The sequence below is a fragment of the Eucalyptus grandis genome, chromosome 6 (genome assembly GCF_016545825.1).
Source record: "Eucalyptus grandis isolate ANBG69807.140 chromosome 6, ASM1654582v1, whole genome shotgun sequence".
NCBI classification, from domain to species: Eukaryota; Viridiplantae; Streptophyta; class Magnoliopsida; order Myrtales; family Myrtaceae; genus Eucalyptus; species Eucalyptus grandis.
The window spans coordinates 53,055,356-53,074,078 of record NC_052617.1 but is presented as its reverse complement, the minus strand read 5'-3'; the positions used below and the strand labels follow the sequence as shown (position 1 = coordinate 53,074,078).

At 42.0% G+C, this 18,723-nt stretch overlaps 3 protein-coding genes across 4 annotated transcripts; 1 reads left to right on the top strand and 2 right to left on the bottom strand.

Annotated features, from left to right (window-relative positions):
- Nucleotides 1-5,521, top strand: LOC104450741 (RNA-binding protein 24). 2 transcript variants are annotated; one of them, XM_039315968.1, is made up of 6 exons: nt 1-498; nt 754-886; nt 1,581-1,722; nt 2,500-2,536; nt 3,416-3,695; nt 3,961-5,521. In XM_039315968.1, exons 1-6 carry the CDS (start codon nt 316-318, stop codon nt 3,999-4,001), a joined length of 816 nt encoding a protein of 271 aa, XP_039171902.1. In that variant the 5' UTR covers nt 1-315; the 3' UTR covers nt 4,002-5,521. The 2 variants fall into 2 exon arrangements, with proteins under 2 accessions (XP_039171902.1, XP_039171903.1); XM_039315969.1 differs by having other exon boundaries at nt 3-498; nt 3,941-5,521.
- A 2,698-nt stretch (nt 5,522-8,219) lies between these two features.
- Nucleotides 8,220-10,465, bottom strand: LOC104450740 (phytolongin Phyl1.1). Its single transcript, XM_010065423.3, has 2 exons — nt 9,954-10,465; nt 8,220-9,801 (listed from the first exon to the last, which is right to left on the bottom strand). Exon 2 carries the CDS (start codon nt 9,561-9,563, stop codon nt 8,727-8,729), a length of 837 nt encoding a protein of 278 aa, XP_010063725.1. The 5' UTR covers nt 9,564-9,801; nt 9,954-10,465; the 3' UTR covers nt 8,220-8,726.
- Nucleotides 10,466-11,890: 1,425 nt separating this feature from the next.
- Nucleotides 11,891-14,860, bottom strand: LOC104450738 (RING-H2 finger protein ATL7). Its single transcript, XM_010065422.3, has 3 exons — nt 14,268-14,860; nt 14,094-14,176; nt 11,891-12,566 (listed from the first exon to the last, which is right to left on the bottom strand). The coding sequence occupies exons 1-3, from the start codon at nt 14,523-14,525 to the stop codon at nt 12,239-12,241; spliced, it is 669 nt and encodes a 222-aa protein (XP_010063724.1). The 5' UTR covers nt 14,526-14,860; the 3' UTR covers nt 11,891-12,238.
- Nucleotides 14,861-18,723: the final 3,863 nt, after the last annotated feature.

Below are 18,723 nucleotides of genomic sequence, written 5' to 3'. Positions count from 1 at the left end.
TCCTCTTCAGCTTTTGCTTTCTCTTCCCTCTCATTTCTCCCTCTCCCTCTCCCTCTCCCTGTCCCCTCTCTCTCTCTCTCTCTCTCATCTTCTTGTTCTGATATCTGACCTAATTGTCTGGTCTGTACTGTATCGACACCGCCAAGATCGGACCACCACCCTCCATATCCAAAGAGAAGATCCCTCAAGATCTGTCGTGTCCCTCCATTATAGATCTGAACCGTCGGCAGTAGTGGTGTTGAGCGCAGCCGGAGGAACCGAGTTTTCGGAAGCGCGGACGTTAGAGATCCTTGCGGAGGAAGGAAGAGGAAGAAGATGACTCCGGCTAACTTGGCAGGGCAGTTCGGGGACACCACCTACACCAAGGTGTTCGTGGGAGGGCTGGCTTGGGAGACGCAGAAGGACACCATGAAGAAGTACTTTGAACAGTTCGGGGAGATTCTGGAGGCCGTCGTCATCACTGATAAGGCCACTGGCAGGTCCAAAGGATACGGCTTCGTACGTTCTTCCTCCACCTCCTCCTTCTTCTTCATCTCCTCTCTCTCTCTTCACTAGTCGGTGTAGATCTTGAAACAGTTGAAACCGATGGAAAGATCCTGTCTTTGACCCTTCATGGGGTATCGAAATGGATGGTTTTCACGAGTCCTTTGAGTCACGGGGTTTATAAACATGGATGTTTTGAGGGGATCTTCTGTTTATTTCTTGGTCTTCTTTTATTTTCCATTTTTGTAATAGAATTCTTGGTTTTTGCAGGTGACGTTTCGAGAGCCAGAAGCAGCGATGCGAGCGTGCGTGGATGCGTCTCCGGTGATAGATGGGAGGAGAGCTAACTGCAATCTTGCCTGCCTTGGCCTCCAAAGATCCAAACCTTCCACCCCCAAAACGGGTATATCTACAAACGTGATAACTGTTTCTTTATCTTCCGATGTCGATGGGTTTTTTTTATTCAGATCTGGCCAAAGTTTAATGAGGGTTTTCACTGGTGACACCCCCTTTTCTCTTATTTAGGGTTTTGTGGTTGCTTCTAGTCCATGCGCTAGTGATCACAATTTTTCCCTCTTTCTTTTGGGTTTATTTGTAGATTTTCCAAAGCTTTTACATTTTGATCCATATATATGGAAGATGCATTAAGGGTTTTTCTTTTGCTTTCTTTTGGGTTGCTTTTAGCTGTTTTGGCGAGAGAAAAGTAAGAGCCGACAAAGACAAAACCATTTGTCATGGGAAATTCTCTAAGTAAATAACAAAAAGAGAATAGAGAGAGGAGAGGAAATGAGTCGTTTTACTCACCCGGTATATGCCATGCATCCCAAAGTTCTTTAACATCTACTTCTAAGGAGCCACATTCACATTTTATGCATCGCTTGATGTTTTACTTCTCTCTCTTTATCTGATTGCGATGTCTTCTGGTCATCTAAACTGTATTTCGGTTTAAGTTCATATTTCCTAAGCTGTCATATGTTATTGTTAGCTATGGAAAGCGAATGGTAATTGTTGATCACTTTAATTTAACTAATGCGAGTAAAATGGTCGGGTTGGTGATGGTGGTGATGGTGGTGATGATGATGGTGAATGATGAGCAGGTGGAGGAGGGAGGAATATGAGGGGGATGAGCGGATTCCAGACAGGAGGGTTTCATGGAGGCGTGGGCACAGCTTTTGCTTCTGCAGCAACCTTCCCCCATTATGCGCTCCAACAAGGCTTCCCATTTAGCCTTTATGCTGGGTACTCTCTCTTTATCTCTCTCTGTGGGAGAACCCTCCACGTGCATTGCCAACTCATACGTACTCTCATGCGCAAAAACCCTACTCACTCATTAGTTCGCCCAGCTAGCAACTAGGAGCTGCAGGTCTCTGGATCAAGATCCTGGACCTTGTAAGTTGCTCCATTGATGGTTTCAATCAATCTCGATCGTCGTTATAACGGTTGAGATGGATCGAGATATCGAAAGAAGCTTCTTGCGAGATGAAGGGTCCACGTCACGGAATCCTTCATCGTGTTCTCTCTCTTTCTCTCTCTCTCTCTCTCTCTCTCTCTCTCTTTCTCTCTCTCTCTCTTCCCCCAGTCAAACATAGAAGAATGCGAGCCACCCACATATTTATTCCATTCCATCATTGTGTTTGTGTGTAACCGCTCATCTCTCTCTCTCTCTCTAAGCGTGTTACAGTTGTTCCACTTTTAGGTTGGCTTTTCGTACGGGGTCTCACAACAGTGTCTGCTTTGGACATGCACATGCTCATAGTGACAGTTCATGTTTGACCCCATATCTACATTCATCAAAGAAACACCCATGTTCTGGACCCGACATCAATCTCTTCTTCGCTGTCCCTCATCTTATCTAGGGTTCCTTTCTGTACATACGTATTCTCACGTCCCTGGCATTGCCATGCAGTGTATTAGGATTGTAATGGCGAGCCCATGCAACCGCAGAACATGCATACTCGTTCATGCGTGCACGACGAAGCTCTAATATCTCTCTAACTGTTTTGCTTTGGTTTTCAGGTACTCCTCCTATTCACCAGATTACACTTACCCCGCGGTTCGTACGCTCCCTCCCCTTTTTCTCTTTTATTACCTGTTTTTGAAAGCTAAACTCCATAGGATTCTTCCTCTTTTTTAACTTTTGAACCGGCCTTACCATCTTTTCGGGAGACAAATCACTTTGTTAAAACTTCCCTCACCTTTAGTTAGTCACTATGGTCAATAGTTAATTTCCGAAGAATAACATGACGCATAGCCCTTTGGTTCTTTTTCCGCGAAATGTTGCCCCTACTGTTCGGGATAATAAACCATTAAATGATAAAATAAAATAAAATAAAATAAAAAAAAGTTTGCCACGGTTTGGACTGTTCCTTTTGTCGGTCTCATTTTATCTTCTCTGAACCTCCGGTGTGAAAGATAAATGATATATGACCTAATTAAACAAGCTCGCTATAAGGTTTGTAGGAATAATATAGTAATTTTTTAGTGGTGAAATAAATGGAGCGCATCACATGATCTTGTCTTCTCTTTTTGACTGACTCTTCGAGTATGTTTTCGACCTATAGTTTTACCATATGACCAGCGCGTCCTTTTCTGACTCTACATGTGGTTCTTCAACTGCTATAGACGCGAATCCCATAGAAATTCGGTCAAACTCAGCGATATTTGAAACGAAGGGTTGTTTGATCCAATTTTTTCGGTATGTTCGATGCATCTTTTTTGTCCCTTAGCCTCACGCACATGCTACTATACTATAAAAACAAAAAACAAAAAAAACAAAAACAAAAAGCTAGGTCGCAAAAGAGAAGAGCTGCATGTCACGTGCCCACGAGACTTTACAGTGCATGGAGAGTGATTTTGAGAGGTACTAAACTATAGTCTCGAGCATGTGCAAGAATGAAGTAGTGACATATCGGAGTTTGTGCGACATGTTCAGAACTACTATAGCGTGTATGGAGGAGCTGCTGCACAGTACCCAATGTACGGGACCGGCCCTAGCGGGCTCATGAATGGCGCGGCGACGGCATTTTACCCATATCTACATCTCGCCGGCGAAGGGAGCAGCGGAGGTTCGAGCTACAGTTCGGGCCAGAATTACGGAGTCCAATACCCGCATCACCTCTTCCACTACTCGGCCATCAACTCGACCTCGGGCTACCCGGCGCAGCACTATGCGGCCCCCATGTCTCTCGCACCCACTCCTGCTCTTCACTCAGGTTAGTACCACATTCATAACCGAACTTCTTTTCATATAACGGCAAGTAAAATCAATATTCCGCCCTCAAGTTCAAGATTCGAACTTTTTGACCTCGCTATGTCAAAAAAAAAAAAAAAAAAGAGAAAAATTTACTTGCTAGTTGCTACTGAAAGAAACAATCTCTCTTGACGACACTTAAAATAACTATTCAAGTTTCATAGTTCATTTCATTAAGTCGACAAAAGGTACTAATATCTATGACAGTTTGTTTTGCTGTGCCACAGGCGTGACGATGGCGTTGCATGCCCCGATACCACATCGCTAGACTGGACTCATCGTCTTTTTGGTCCCAAGCCTTCTTTACGTTTTTGCTCAGCCCTTCTCTGAAGCCTCAAAGACCTTAAAAGCCTAACCATGGTTCTGTGTCTCTCTCTCTTTATCTCTCTCTAACACTCATGAGCCCATGCCTTCGGCATTCTCGGGCCATCTCATTCATGCCAAGCCCTCTGTAGGGGTCAAAAAATCACACCTCCGAGAGAATTGGAGTGTGTTTCATGCATCAGCATCATCATCATCTCCTTGCATTTTTTTTCCAAACAAGGATTCATCATGACCAGCTCAAGCTATGTTATGGAAATAGCCCAGAGTTGGGAGGAGAAAGAAAAAAAGCTCTTTTCTTTTTTCAAAGTCTTGGCTCCTGGGGGAGCCTTTGACTACTGAGAAGATTATTTTAGCCCTTGGGAAAGAGGCTAAGAAGAGAAAAAAGAAAAATGAAGAAACCCTTCAAAAAAGGTTTGCTAAAAATCTGTAAATTTCTCACCAACCAAAAGAAAACAAATGGCAAGCCCATCCTCACTTTTGGAAGTTTGACTAGTCTAGGCTAGGCTAGGAAACTGGCTAATCCGTCCAAATTACTCGAAAACTAATCACCTCTCAAAATGAAGGGTTAGTTTTAGAAAAAGAAATTTCGGGCCAGGTGGGCCCCAAATTTTGTTTGTGTTAACATGTAGTACTGTCTTAAACATCTGTAATTAGCACTAGGAGTTAGCCGGGCATTTGTTAAATACTTCATCATCAATGGTGAATTCTCACATAAACTATCTACTAATCAACCATCATCCCTTAGGGTAAGGGAACATAGTCATGTTTTGTTATTTTTTGCTCAATACCCTTTTTTCTTCTGTAGCATGAATGGGGGTTGAACCATGGGAGGTCAAGCCCCAACAATGTAGAGACAAGTAGAAGGATTAGAATAGGACTTTCTCCCCTTTTGCATCTAGGCTTGTAATAACTGACCATAACTTTGAGGTCTCCATTAATGGAAGATGGAGCTCAAAGCATTTTGCATGCAACCCAGATTGGGATATATTTTGTTTCCCTTGGGTTCTCCTCCGCTGACACCCTTTCAAGTTTCAACCATGGTTAGGACTTTAAGCCGTCATCATCATCCTTTCTCATTGAAGCTCCCGCTTTTCCACCCTCCCACTCTCTTCCTGTCTCTCTTCCATTGATCTTCTCCATCGCATCAGCTCTCTCTCTCTCTCTCTCTCTCTCCCTCACACCGCCCTCCCCCCAACACACACCCCCCCTCCCCCAAAAAAAAAAAAAAAAAAAAAAAAAAAAAAACCCACTCGTCTCCGTGAAAACTTTCGTTTATTAATTCTGTGGACCTTGATAATGTCGTCGATGTATTTACAAGACTGCTTGGATTGTAATGTTTAGCTAGCATGCTATGTTGGATATAAGTGGTTCATTCATCATTCAAGGTTGGATGAGGATGAATCAGCTACTCCTTTCCTAAGTTTATTGCCTTAAATCGAGACTTCTGTGCGTATTATGTTGTTTCTTCGTCCATCTGATAATTGCCTTTCTTTGGATTTTTCCAATGGATCCCCGCTTAGTTCTAGGCGTATTGACATTAAACCGAAGTTGAATGTCCCGTTCAGCGTGAGCAGTCCAAAACGGAGGCGAATCACAATGATTACCGGTCACACGTGACGTTCTAGTCCTAGCGTGAACGTTGTCATACACGGTCAATGGACAACCATCGAATGGTAGGTAAACCTGTAGGTTGCTTGATGGGTCAGGGAAAAACGAAGAGAAGAATGATAAACAACGTCCTATTTGTTCAAAAACAGATGCTTATAGCATGAATATTGACCCCATCTATTCAAGTGCTGTCAAAGTAACGGTGTAGGTACCCTTTTTTAAAGCAAATATTTGCTCTGCTAATGTCCCCCACATTCAAATTCTTCATCCACATTACGCATTTCATCAAGAGGGTGTTGGTGCTTGCAACTTCAGTAGCCCAAGTTATCAAGCATTCTCAAGTGATATTCCAATTTGATTTATGCAGTTTCACCTGTGAGTGTTACTTCTTGACAAGCCATTAAGATACCGACCAATGAAAGACAAACCATTAAGATCATCTCAGACCAAAAGAAACAACTCTAACGGCCTAACAAGGCTCAAAGTCAAATCAAGTCAAATCCTATTGGAACTTTATAGTCCTCAGATACATTATGCTTGATTCACGGAAGAGTTTCGCAGACTGGCCAACTGATGGCCTTGGCTGTTTGAAACCTAGAGTTCATCCCTTTCAAAGTAAAGAACTAGCAAGAACGTTTGGACTGAAAATAAACTACTTCAAATTAAAAAGAGGCAGAGGTGAAGGAAGCACTCTGCGAAAGTTTTCCATCAAAGTCAGAACTGAAGGTGAACATGTCGATTGCGAACACAGAGGAGAAACATATGGAATAAGTGAATAACCTTAACTTTGAATCAAACTAAAAAATTACCACCCTCGCCACTTCACGTCAGCCTTGCATGTAGAGTCGCTGCAAAGCGAATGGAGTATCTTACTGACAAGGCAATTGACGCCATCAATAAAGACACACTGATAAAGTACGGTCCACTGATCACTTACACACTTTATAAGCATTATATGTTACCCGAGAGAGAGAGAGAGACAGAGAGAGACAGAGACAGGGACAGAGACAGAGAGAAGAAGCATTATGTGTATGACTAGCATCTTGAGAATGGAGCTTGACCCAAAAAGATGAAGCTCCAAAGGAGCATTGAGCAACTTCATCATTGCTGACGTCAAGTTTAAATAATTTTTTCATTGATCACGTTAAGTCTAACTTTCAACCTATTTGTCTTTTAACATACTACGGATATCAGCATCAGAACGCAGAACCTGACGAAACCAGCAAGTCGCTAATTGCTGTTTTTTGGCCCTAATAGATTAGAAACGAAATTTACTAATAATAGACATCATGGAGGCTTCAGTGGCAATAATATCTGATCTTTCAACAAAGTCTATGGCAACTTCCACATTTGTAAAATGCTGTTTACTAAACCAGAATCTAGTGTCCAAAGTATCCACCACAAGAATTCATGTAGATGCCTTGTTTTTTCCAACGCTAGCCAATGTCTTGCCTCCGCGATAAGCAAAAACTAACACAGGGGTCAATATGATCTCTTCTCTACATAAAAGCTATTTCTCCTCTCTATACCTAAACTACTAGACCATTACTTGCATTTTGTTTGGGCTCATAAACACGCTACATGTCTGTATTGTCACATTTGACATGAAACTCATGTCAAACATCAAATGTATATCTGGGTATTCCCTGCTATATAAATATAATCGGTGTCTACCTATTCCATTCATCCAATATTTATATGCATCTCATATCTCCATCTTCTAATAGAGCCTAGGCTTCAAAACATAAGATCCAACTCAGATGCCTTGTCAAGATAATCCTAGCAAGTGATGTAAAAGACAATTATCCATGTCGACAATTACACCATCTAGAACATCATGAACGATGCTATAATGTGTGCCTCAGAGTACACAATACCAAAGTTCATTCTTCTTGGCCTGTACAGAAAAGTCAGGAAGTAGATTCTGATTAATGTGAAAACAAAGACTGTGTTCTGCTAAGAGCTTCCTACAGATTCTAAGTCATTATTTGGAATCAAAACACAATTCTATAAAGGCTAAAAACAAGTTATGCCAGAAGCTGCTCCCTTGCCCTCTCCTCAGGGATTCGTGGCTTAGGCTTTTAACTTCCACTACAGAATTCCACTCTCCCATCAATCATACCTTTTCCAGGAGGCATCACGTTGCAATACGCCATGTGGATCCATTGATAAGGCAGAGTAAGTGACAATTGACACACAGTTAATATTAAATGAAATCTATCTCCTTCAAAAATTACTCTTCAAATAAGAGTAATTTTCTATATAGTTGTGTCTATACTTCTATCTACGCTTCTGGTGTAATAACAGCTTCAGAAGTCGAACCTTCCCAACAAATCTCTGTAGAAGTCATTACTAAAGCCAAACACTAGAGTCACTAAAAAGCCAAAGGCTCCAACTAAAAGACTAAACCACCCTAAACAAACTATGATTTAATCTTTTGCAGGCCAACTTAAATATAGTTTATCGTATCAGAACCATCAATTATGACTACCACTGTAAAGATACTATTTTTTATGTTAATATTAAAATCCGCCATTTTTAAGTAATCCCCAAGTGAAAAACAAGAATCATAAAAAAAGTGCAATTAGATTTTAACAACGACATGTACTACAAACGGATCAATCATGTAGGTAAAAAACTGCAACATTTACAACGTGTTTTCGACACTACAGAGGTGCAACTACAAATATAACTTATAATGAAAAAGGGAGACTCGCATTTTCAACATGTAAAATAATTACAGCTGTAACCAATGCAAGTGTGGTATAGACACTCCAACCAAGATCCCTATTGTCTCTCATCATCTTAACGTTCTTTCCCTTTGCATGGTGGAACCTAAACCCAATGACTTTCACTGTATCATAGATACAACGTAAATCACTTTACCTCCAATAGGGTTATGGGGCGGTCGACAATATCAAGAACATCCCATTCAGAGCCTTCCTCAGAAAAAGTCCGCTTCATGACCTCAAAATGACCAAGAAGCCAGCTGCTTTGATCTGTGAAACTGGAAGCCCTCATTGAATGAGAAAAATTGCAGCATCACGGGGAAGAAAATTCCTCAGCGCATGCATTCAGTTCGGAGACAAATCATTAACCAAATGGTAAAGAGGACTGCACAGACAGCAGCATCAATGGCAAGAACAATGCGAACTAGGCGCCACCACCTCTTTCTAATGTTTTGTGAACCTGATCTATTCCGCATGGAACCATAATCCTTCTGCGTTAAGACAGCAGAACCTGATCTGCTAAGGCTGGTAGAGTCCAGGCCAGCAGAATCAACTTTGACTCCTCTGTCGGATGACCGCCGGTGCTCCTCCAATTCAATATCCCGCAACACAAGAACATGATCCTTGTTCTTCTTCTTCTCTTGCACACCGATCTTGCCCAGCAAAGGGGCTTTAGTGGAGCTACGAATTTCATTTACCCCATTCATGTTACTTGGGGACGGGGACAAGCCTGCCTGATCCAATGCAGCAATTTCAATTGGCCAGTCATCACCACCCTGAGGAACTTGCTCCAGCGAAGTTATCAAGTGCTGTACTACAGGTACTAGCTTTTCCTGAACTATGACCGAGTTAATACTAGACAAACTTCCCCTCGAGCCCTTTCTAGTAATCTTCTTGAACTCGTCCCTCACGCGCTCTAGAAACTGTAGGATGCCCCGGTCCCTGAGACCCTCATCAAGAATCGCAAAATAGACGTAACCATCTTCGATCAGAAACCCAAAGGTCCTCTTACCCACAGTCTCAAAGTACCATCTATGGAAAGCAGGAGTGCTTTCCAAGCACAAGGCGCCCAAGTTATCTAGCTCGGGGTTGCCCCCATTGTAGGCATAAAGTACTCTGTTTCCCCTTGACACCGAACAATAGTGAACTGTATCCGGGATAGTACCCATGATGCCACAAAAGCTTGTCCGGTCGATGCTACCCAATATAGATTCAGAATCGAAGCACCCCTCTCAGCTTGCGAGAACTCAGATCTTAGACGCGATCCTCAAAAACCCTCTTCAATAACAGGGTCAATCAAAACAACCGATGAACGAATATGGTCACTTCCTTCAGCCAGCGTAATCGACCACTGACAAACATTGAAAATCTGATTCCATGCATTGAAGAGGGTGCAACCAGCGTCTCCTAGAATAAAGGAAATCTAGTGAAATAACCCCCCAAAAAACATTAACAAGAACTACAACGGAAGTAAAAAAAAAGGGGAAAAAAGAAAGAAAGAGAGAGATCAAGAGACAGCGATCGAGAAAGGATAACAACGGAAAAACGAGGATACTTACGAGAAAGTGGATGGATACAAGAAGAAGAAGAGGACAGAATCAAGGATAAGACATTAGTCTCGTCCGTTTTTTCCTCGAAATTCCTCGACGACCAACAGACACGGAAACTCGAAAGTTTCTCCGACAACGTCACCGGCCATGCCCCGCAAGAAATTTGACGCGTTCAAGGCCGCAAACGATCTGAAAGAGCTTCCCCAACTACCAAAAAAGACGGCGTGGGAGGGCGAGATTCATTCGGGGACGGCAGATTTGGAGGTGGGACGGGTCAAAATGCGACCGAAACTCCAATCACCCTCGTGCCAGTTCGAGCTGAGCTAGAGCTGAGCTAGAGCTGAGTTGACCCATCATCCCTTTTGTACTCCACTAGCGATCAGGTGGGCATACGCGCATTGCCATCCGTGTTAACTTACTCCTTATATCTTGCGCTCGAGCACCGCCTGCACAGGTCATCATCCATCGAGATGTAGGCAGCCGCAAGAAATCTCGTGATAAAGAATCGACTCTGTCCTAACCCCCCTTTGATTTTTCAATCGAAGGGAACTGTAAATAATTCACCGATGAATTTTTCAAAATGCAAAAAATACGGTGGATGATCACCTCCCCCCGGCCCGTAATATTAATACGTATAATTAAGAGAAGGAAACTACTGCCATGTAAGAGACGTTTTCCCCACGAAATGGTGTAGATTGGAGAACATGTACGTTAATTTCTGAAAAAAGGAAAGAATTTTCGAATAATCAATACTCTGATTTTTCTTTATTAAATTCTTTTATTATTATTATTTTTTTTTTGGGGAGGGGGGGTGTTGTTGTTCAAACTCGTATCTCTACGACAAGGGCATGTTAGGTCTAAAGAGAAAAGATGATTAAAGTTGATTGACCATTATTGATGATAGCTCTACTTGGAGAATATTTAGCAACTATAATTGACCGAAATAGACTTTTTACATGTTTGGGCACTTCAATTGGAAGTCACATTCTATGCGAGATAGAAGAAGATTGTATGTCGTTACCTTAATAAAACCCGCCATCGACCCACCACTGGCACAATCGCTACTAATGTCGTCTCCGATCAATAGGAGTTCCACCGTCAACATCATCACCATTCATCAGTACCCACTTCTCCTCTACTATTGTGTAACGATGATAGACTAGTCCTATCAGAAATCATACGAGTTGTCCTTACGAGTAGCATAAAGACTTGATCTAGATGCGTTTATTTCATAAAAAATGAATTATTTGAAAAATATTTTCCTAAAAATGATTGTTCATATCACTTACAAAAATGAATTAATGAAAAATATTTTTATTGTCAACAAAAATGTTTAGACATAAATTATTGTTGATAATGAGAATATTTATTATTGACTAAAAAATGAAACTTAAATACGTGATTATTTTAAAAAGAGATTTTCCAAATCATTAATTTTCCGTGAAAAAAAATGAAACTTCAATATGTTCTAAATTATTTCTAGTTAAAATTAATTGAGTTCTCAACTTTTCCAATCAACATATAAATAACCGTAGCTTGTTACTGGCGAGACGGCCGATGTAGAGCCAACTGCCTTAGAACTCCTTAAGTGGCCCAATTCTTGGCCGATAATCAACTTGTTTGATACTGTAGGCAAGCCTCTGCTCTTACAAAAGGATTCCTACGTGTTTTGCTGATGAAAATAGAAATGAAATGATCACTACTCCAAGAGAATATTCAGTAGAAACATGGCGGTTCTCTATCAGAACAAATGCTCTCTATAGGAAACCTAAAGCTTCGCTTGCCAGACCAGTCAATTGCCGTCGGTGCAAAATCTCAGACAATTAGCTAACTAATTGAATAGATGGCGACAATATCGCTTACAGAAAATTTGAGAGAAAATCAACAGCTACCACGAGGAATATAAAAGCTCCGACGAATCGATAAGAAGGAGCTGCTAATGCCAGTGGTGAACAAAGGATTTGTATCATAAATTATCAGAAATACAACAAGTGCAGTGTTCTAATCCCGGTACAAGCCCATTACAAATGCTTCATGAGGTACTTCAGAGACAGAACAGAAGCAAAGAGACAGGACTCAATCTAATTGACTCCCCTAGTCAGTAGATATTCTAGATTGACCAAGGCACACTATTTTATTGCTCAAATCAGGGATTTTCGGTTAATCTACAGTGAATATCTGCCCCGATGCATCTAAAAAACTGATTTTTCGAATCGGCTTCATGAATAAAATTAAGTGTTGAATGAAATGAGCGGGAGATGAAGCGCTGACCCCATAGGAATGGTCCACCATCCTCAAGCCACTCGAGGATGCTGTTCTGTTTCAAGAACAACAGTTCGAAAGCCTGTTTGTTCATTGAGAAAACCATTTTCCTGCTGAGATTGCCTGGTTTCTGTTTCTTCAGAAGCCTGCAGAACCTCTTGGACAGAAGATCCACGTCCTGCTTCTGCTTGGACCTCAATGGATCTATTTGTAGGAGCAAGGAGAGAGGTGCGGCAAAGGGGGCAGGTCGTGTGGGTAGCAAGCCAATGATCAATGCAACCCATGTGAAAAGTATGACCACATGCCGGTACTTGTTGAAGCCTATCCTCGGACTCGTAGTCCCCGAGACACACCGAACATCTGCAGCCACAGAATTTTCAAATTATGAAAGATAGAGAATTAAAAGATCAGGTCACCGTTTTAATGTTATAAAATGTGCATCAAACTAACTAGAAATTCTAGCTAACATCCCTAATTCTATCTCTTCGGATTTCCTCAAGGAACATTTTCTAGCACACCCCCATTAATGGACACTATCACCATCAACAGGCAATTGCCTGCCATAAAGCTGAGCAGCATTGCCAAGTAGTCTGGAAATAAGAATGCACCAGCACCTCCGAAAAGCTGCAAACTTAATTTCTCTCTCACATATTTATCACACCGAGCCCAACACAAATTGTAAATGACCAAACCACCAAAATGAGATTCAGTGTGACTATAGCACGCTTCCAGGGCCCCAAAACCACTGTTCATGCATTGCTAAACCAGACAGCTCTCATAATAGACCAATATATGTGCCGGTCGATTAAGAAAAAACTTTAAATAGAACAAATGAATGGAAAAAAAAAAAAAAATCATAAGCAGTGCCTGTAACAGCAAAGCGCCCCTCCCACGGAAAACTAGTTCTCTTTGATTCTCTCTGATTTATCCCCTTCTTAAGAAGCCAAAGAATACTGAACACATTTCCTATATAACATTTACATACATGACCCTGCAGGACCAACTTACTTCAAAGTTATACCTACCTCTAATGAAAAAAAAAAAAAAAAAAAAAAAGGAAAAAAAAAACTGACATGAGCCATTTCATCCACAGTTATTATGTCAATGCAGGTAAATGCGTTACCCTTCAAGTTTACAAGTAGGATCTTTCACTGATTCCGCCATGTCCCAAAAAAGAAAACCACTACCAAGAAAGTTTCTCTTCTTCGAACTCTGGGTGGATATGATACTTTTTCACTTCACTTCCTGCCTAAAGGTCCCCACTTAACTTTTGTCTAATAGGTTTCCCCGTAGTTCTGTTCCACCAGAATCAAGCTCCCCCCTTTGCTAAAGCTAAATAACAAGACTGAAACCCAAAATCACCCTTTCTAAAGTCCTGAAAGCTTGTGTCCACCACTAATATACAGTCAAATGTGCATATTTTTCTTCTTATTCGTTGTTGTCTGTTGAACACCTGTTGGGAAAAAGCTAAGATGATGAAGAAGTGCCCAATGATTAAGATGACCAGCAGAACAATCCAACACAATCTCCGCCAGGCAACAATCTTTTCTGGAGCAATTTACTCTCAAACTTGGCTATGTATTCGCCTTCTAAATTTCCAGTGAGTTACAATGCTGAGAATGTCGAAATTACCCCAACAAGAATGATAAGAAAGGTTCGAATGTACAGCATCTATGCCCAGTAGAATAACCTAAGATAAATTGACCTCTACTCGTCACGCGCCACGCCCATCGCCTCGAGGAGTTTCATTTCCACAACACAAAAGAGACGAAGAAACTGATTTAAACACCCGGAGACAAAGCAACAAGCAAGGCAACATTACGCTAAGCCACGCCAAAACAGGTCCTGCAAACCCGAAACAAAAGGCCGGCGCATCACGTTACTCACTGGGAGTCATTGACCGAGAAGCTCTCTTTATACACAATGACGGGAAGCATCTCTCTCAGTTCCTTCGTCAGGCCCGCTTCAGTCTGCCAACGATAAATCAATCAGTCAGCAACAAGTAACCAAACAAGATCCAAACTTGGGAGAAAAAAAAGGGGACCCATCGGCCTCTCTTACTCTGGGGACATCGCCGCGCCCATCATCGATGGGCAAAGGAGCGCGCATGCGGAGGGAGACCCAATCGGCCCGCCGGCGGCGGAGGTAGAACATGTAGAAGGAGAAGAGGAGGACGAACGTGAAGACGATGGGGACGGAGAAGATGAAGGCCTGGTACAGCTTCAGCTCGGTCAAGCTGGAGACGGGCGAGGGGGGGCCGGAGCTCCAGCCGCCGCCGCCGCCGCCGCCACCGCCGCCGTCGGTCTCAGACGACGACATCTTCCGCCGCCGACACGGCTGTCATTAGGGGAGAGAACAAGATCTCCCGCACCACCACCCCCCCCAAACCCAGCACCAAAAAATGATTTTCCAAACGGTCGGGTCGCGCCGAGGACAGCGACGGGAACTCCTTTGAAAAAGGAAAAGAGAGAGAAAAATTTGGAAAGGAAAGGGAAAAATGGTGGAGCCCGAATGGATGAAATGTGCTAGGAAGTTCCAGGAGACGACAATGCGAGTCGCCGGAGAGGATCCCGGATGTGGGGGCGCGTCCCTGTCAGCACGGTGGAGAGAGAAACTCGGATGCAGGGTGAGCCAGGGTCGCTTACTGGCCAGAGTCAGAATGAGAGAGAGAGAGAGAGAGAGAGAGAGAGAGAAGGAGATATCTCTGATTTATCACGAGTATAGTACTAGGCAAAAATTATTTGGCGGAGGTGTCAAATTCAACTGAATGTTTACACTTATTTATATTGTATTCATCTAAACTACTTGCTTGATTGATGGTGAGGTTGGCGAGGCAATGCAGTCGGGGCACGCAAGAGTGCCAAGTCTACAAGAGCAGAATCCATCAAATACTTCTGATCTAAATTGGTCCGCTTTATATGATCGAGCGGTTCATGTAGAGTGAATCAACACAAATTAAAAGTTCATGCCCGAGGGCTCTTTCTTCTCTCAACTTTTTATGTAGACCAGCTGGAGGCGATTGACATAATTCATGTGGAATGATCATATTCTCCGTGACTCTTAGGTACTCAAAAGGATAAAACCATGGTCCCTCACCCTTCTGAAGACTAAACATACCCTCATATATCCGTTCTGTAATTGCTAAAACCACTGACTGTATTTACTCAGACACCTCACCTGCGTTGAAATCTCCTCCGTTTTTTTTTTTTTTATTATTTACAAATAAAAGCCTAAGAGGGCACCCCCTACGCTACGCCCGCATGGACAATCTTACGGATGCCTTTTCCCCGGCCACGCAAAGCAAACTTGGACGGCGTGTTCTTTGACGATAGGAGACAACACGTCCCAAGAAGACGCTTTGGAATTTTGTCCAGACGAGACAATGAGGCAATCGCTCTCAGAGCTAGAAAATCTGTGTGCGCTAAGCTTCATCTTAACCGATTAAATAGCGGCACCTGGCATCGTCAAATTGTCAGCACGTCCGAGATTGTTTTCATGCCTTTTGATATTTAGTCTTATCTCGATTCCCATCTCTGCAGATATCCCGAAGAGCCGCGTTGGATTTTAAAATCACCCCACGCCCTTCAGAGTCATCAGAAGTTTCAATTGTGAAAGAAGATTCGAGGGCATTGAAGCATTTTGGATTTAAGAGGAGACGGGGAGAGGTGTCAATTCGGTGGGTCTTGATCTAAATTCGCCCCATTACACGATTGAACAATTCATGTAAAGTGAATTAACGTAGATCGAGAGTCTGCAATAAAAGTTCAGGCACGGGGGGGCCTTTCTCTCCTACCGACTTCTTTTGTGGACTAATCGGGCAATTCTTGCAAAGAACCGATTGACATAATATATATCGAGCAATTGATAATATTCACAATTATTAATTGCTCAAAGGAGTGAAAAACCGAAAGAAAGGGCAAACGAAAATTGAAAGGGGGGATCATTTTCATTCTCTCTGAACCTGGGAATATGATGAGAGCTTAGGAGAAAATCATGTGAAGAGAAATCGAGTTAGTTAACAAACTTGAACGGCGGTAGCTATGATATGTTTGGCAAAATTTTAGGTCCATCTCATCATAAAAGTTCTTAGTTCCGGCCCCTCAAAGGTATTAGGAAAATGCAACTTGATCCTAAATCCTGTCAATTTTTGTAGCTAGGCCCCATAATTTCGGGTTTATTTAAACTTGAACTTGAGAATTTTCCTGCCATCCAAGTCAATTCTCGAGCCAGAGTTATGATCTATTATGATCGATTCGTTTCGATCGACGGCACAACATTGGGCTTGGTTTGATGGAATGGCCATGATTCCTTGTACAGTTGCTTGGGTGGGGGAGGGGGTATTTTACAAGTTGGAATCACCATCCCAAGGGAACGACCGTTCCTTCTACTGTCGGGATTCTCATTCAAGAGCATACATTTGGGATTGGTGAGTCCAGTCCCACCCGACTTGATAATTGAGTTCTACTAAATTATTATATTAATCAATATTAATTAATTACTAGTTAATTGTAATAATAGAGTAATTATGATAACGATGCTATTTGATATTTCTTTGCGAATCTAAATAATTCGGCAAATATGCAACATTACAATACATAATCAAATAGTTTAGCTAAAAAACTATCTTAATGAGTATCTTGATGATTAATTATAACTTAAAGTATTGATGAATTATATGAATAAATACTATTGAATTGATCTATATCATATCTACGAAATGCCAACTATCAATCTGTCAAATTATAGACAATAATCCAGTAATTCTATATTATAGTCAAGAACTAGGATCATTGAACAATATGATTGATAATGCTTCTTTAAAAAATTTGTTTTTAGAAGTATCGATTATTATATTATCAATGTACCTTTAGTGTAAATTAAATTCATGAGAGAATTCTCACTCAATTCCACTTCCACAACGTTTTTTCGACTAAACTACTAACGTGGCATTTTCTGATGAGATCATTAATTGATGTGGCAATTCTTTTCAAAAAATTATTCATGTAGTGTTGACGTGGCTATATAAGATCAAAACAACGTCATTTTTGTCCAATTTGATTTTTAATAAAAATTGTAATTAAATTAATTTTAAAAAGCTAAATTCTAAAAAAGAATGATCAAATTTGGGGCAGTGGAGGCCCTTGTCGCCGCCGCTGGGGCGAGAGTTACCGAGCCTTTCCGACGATGGTGGGGCGGCGGCAACAAGAGCCTCCTCGGCCCAAAATTTGATTCCTTTTGTTTTAATTTAGTTCATAAAATTAATTTAATTAATATTTAAATTTAAAATAAAATTTAGGGGCACAATATGGTTTCATTTGAGAACCACTTTGCAAAGCCCTTTTGGGGTTCAAAGCCCATTTGCCCAAATATTGGGTGTTTGGGAACACCCAATGAAACTTGCCTTGAAGGAATGCTTTGCATTCAGCTGAAAGCAAGGCAAGTCCTAGGCTGCCTTGGGCTTTCAGCATTTTCGAAATGTCCATCCACTATTCATGAACTACTGTTCATCTTCTTCTTCGGCAGCGTAGACGAGCTCGAGAGGCCGGCGAGGTCACGGCTAAGGTCGGTGAGGTCGTGGCGACCGTCACCGGCTAGTCGTGTGACCCTAGCGAGTCACGGCGATTGCCCGCGAGTTGCGGCGACCGCCCGCGAGGTCACGCGACCTCTAGCAACCAGATCTGGGCCGCGCGACCTCGCGGACCGACGCGACCCAAATCGAGTTGCGCGACCTCCGGCGATCCAGATTTGGGTCGCCGCGAGGTCGCGCAACCTCGGCAACCTAGATTTGGGTCGCCGCGAGGTCCTGCGACCTCCGGCGAACCTAGATTTGGGTTGGGCGACCCTCGCCGAAGGTTGCCCAACCCTATGGCTGTTGGCGAACTTTTTATTTTTTTTTATTAATCACCAAAGTTCTTTATAAATGTAATTCCCTCAAACACCATTTTACTTGAAGGTACTACAAAGGGCTTTCAAACTATAATTTATCAAACAAAGTTTGCATTTTGGAAAACACCTTTAATTCAAAAATATTTGCATTTTCCTAGGACAAGGATGTCATTTTGGGACAAGATGTAGAGTAAATATTCCGACAAGCCACATAAATCAATTTTATTAATAAAATAACGCCACATTGGATTTCTAGTAAGCTCGTCGAAGTTGGCACTTAAAGTAGCGCAAGGTAATGCTCTGTTTCTCCAAATTTCTGTTCTTTTGTTAGGAAAAAAAAAAAAAACAATTGTTTGTAAAACATTTGTTCTCGGGGAATAATTTCTCTAATTTTTTTGTTCAGGAGCAGTTTTGAGAAGCAAAAAAAGTTGCTTCTTGTTCAGAACAATTTTTAGAAATAATGATTTTCTTTTATTTCCTTTTCTTGCCACGACCACGTCAACCGCCCGGAGCCACCGTCGACCGTCGCCGACCGCCGATCACGGCGGCGGCGGCGGCGACCGGACGGGCGGCGGGCGGCGGCGGCGATCCGTCGACAAAAATAAAAAATGAATAAATACAAAAAAAGAAA

Excerpts from the sequence above, each read along its gene's own strand:
- LOC104450738 (XM_010065422.3), bottom strand. The coding sequence starts at position 14,525 with ATGTCGTCGTCTGAGACCGACGGCGGCGGTGGCGGCGGCGGCGGCGGC. Across the intron at positions 14,177-14,267 it reads GGCGCGGCGATGTCCCCAGA|ACTGAAGCGGGCCTGACGAA; the intron begins GTAAGAGAGGCC and ends TATCGTTGGCAG. Across the intron at positions 12,567-14,093 it reads TTCTCGGTCAATGACTCCCA|ATGTTCGGTGTGTCTCGGGG; the intron begins GTGAGTAACGTG and ends CTGTGGCTGCAG.
- LOC104450740 (XM_010065423.3), bottom strand. The coding sequence starts at position 9,563 with ATGGGTACTATCCCGGATACAGTTCACTATTGTTCGGTGTCAAGGGGA.
- LOC104450741 (XM_039315968.1), top strand. The coding sequence starts at position 316 with ATGACTCCGGCTAACTTGGCAGGGCAGTTCGGGGACACCACCTACACC. Across the intron at positions 2,537-3,415 it reads CAGATTACACTTACCCCGCG|AACTACTATAGCGTGTATGG; the intron begins GTTCGTACGCTC and ends CGACATGTTCAG. Across the intron at positions 3,696-3,960 it reads CACTCCTGCTCTTCACTCAG|GCGTGACGATGGCGTTGCAT; the intron begins GTTAGTACCACA and ends GCTGTGCCACAG.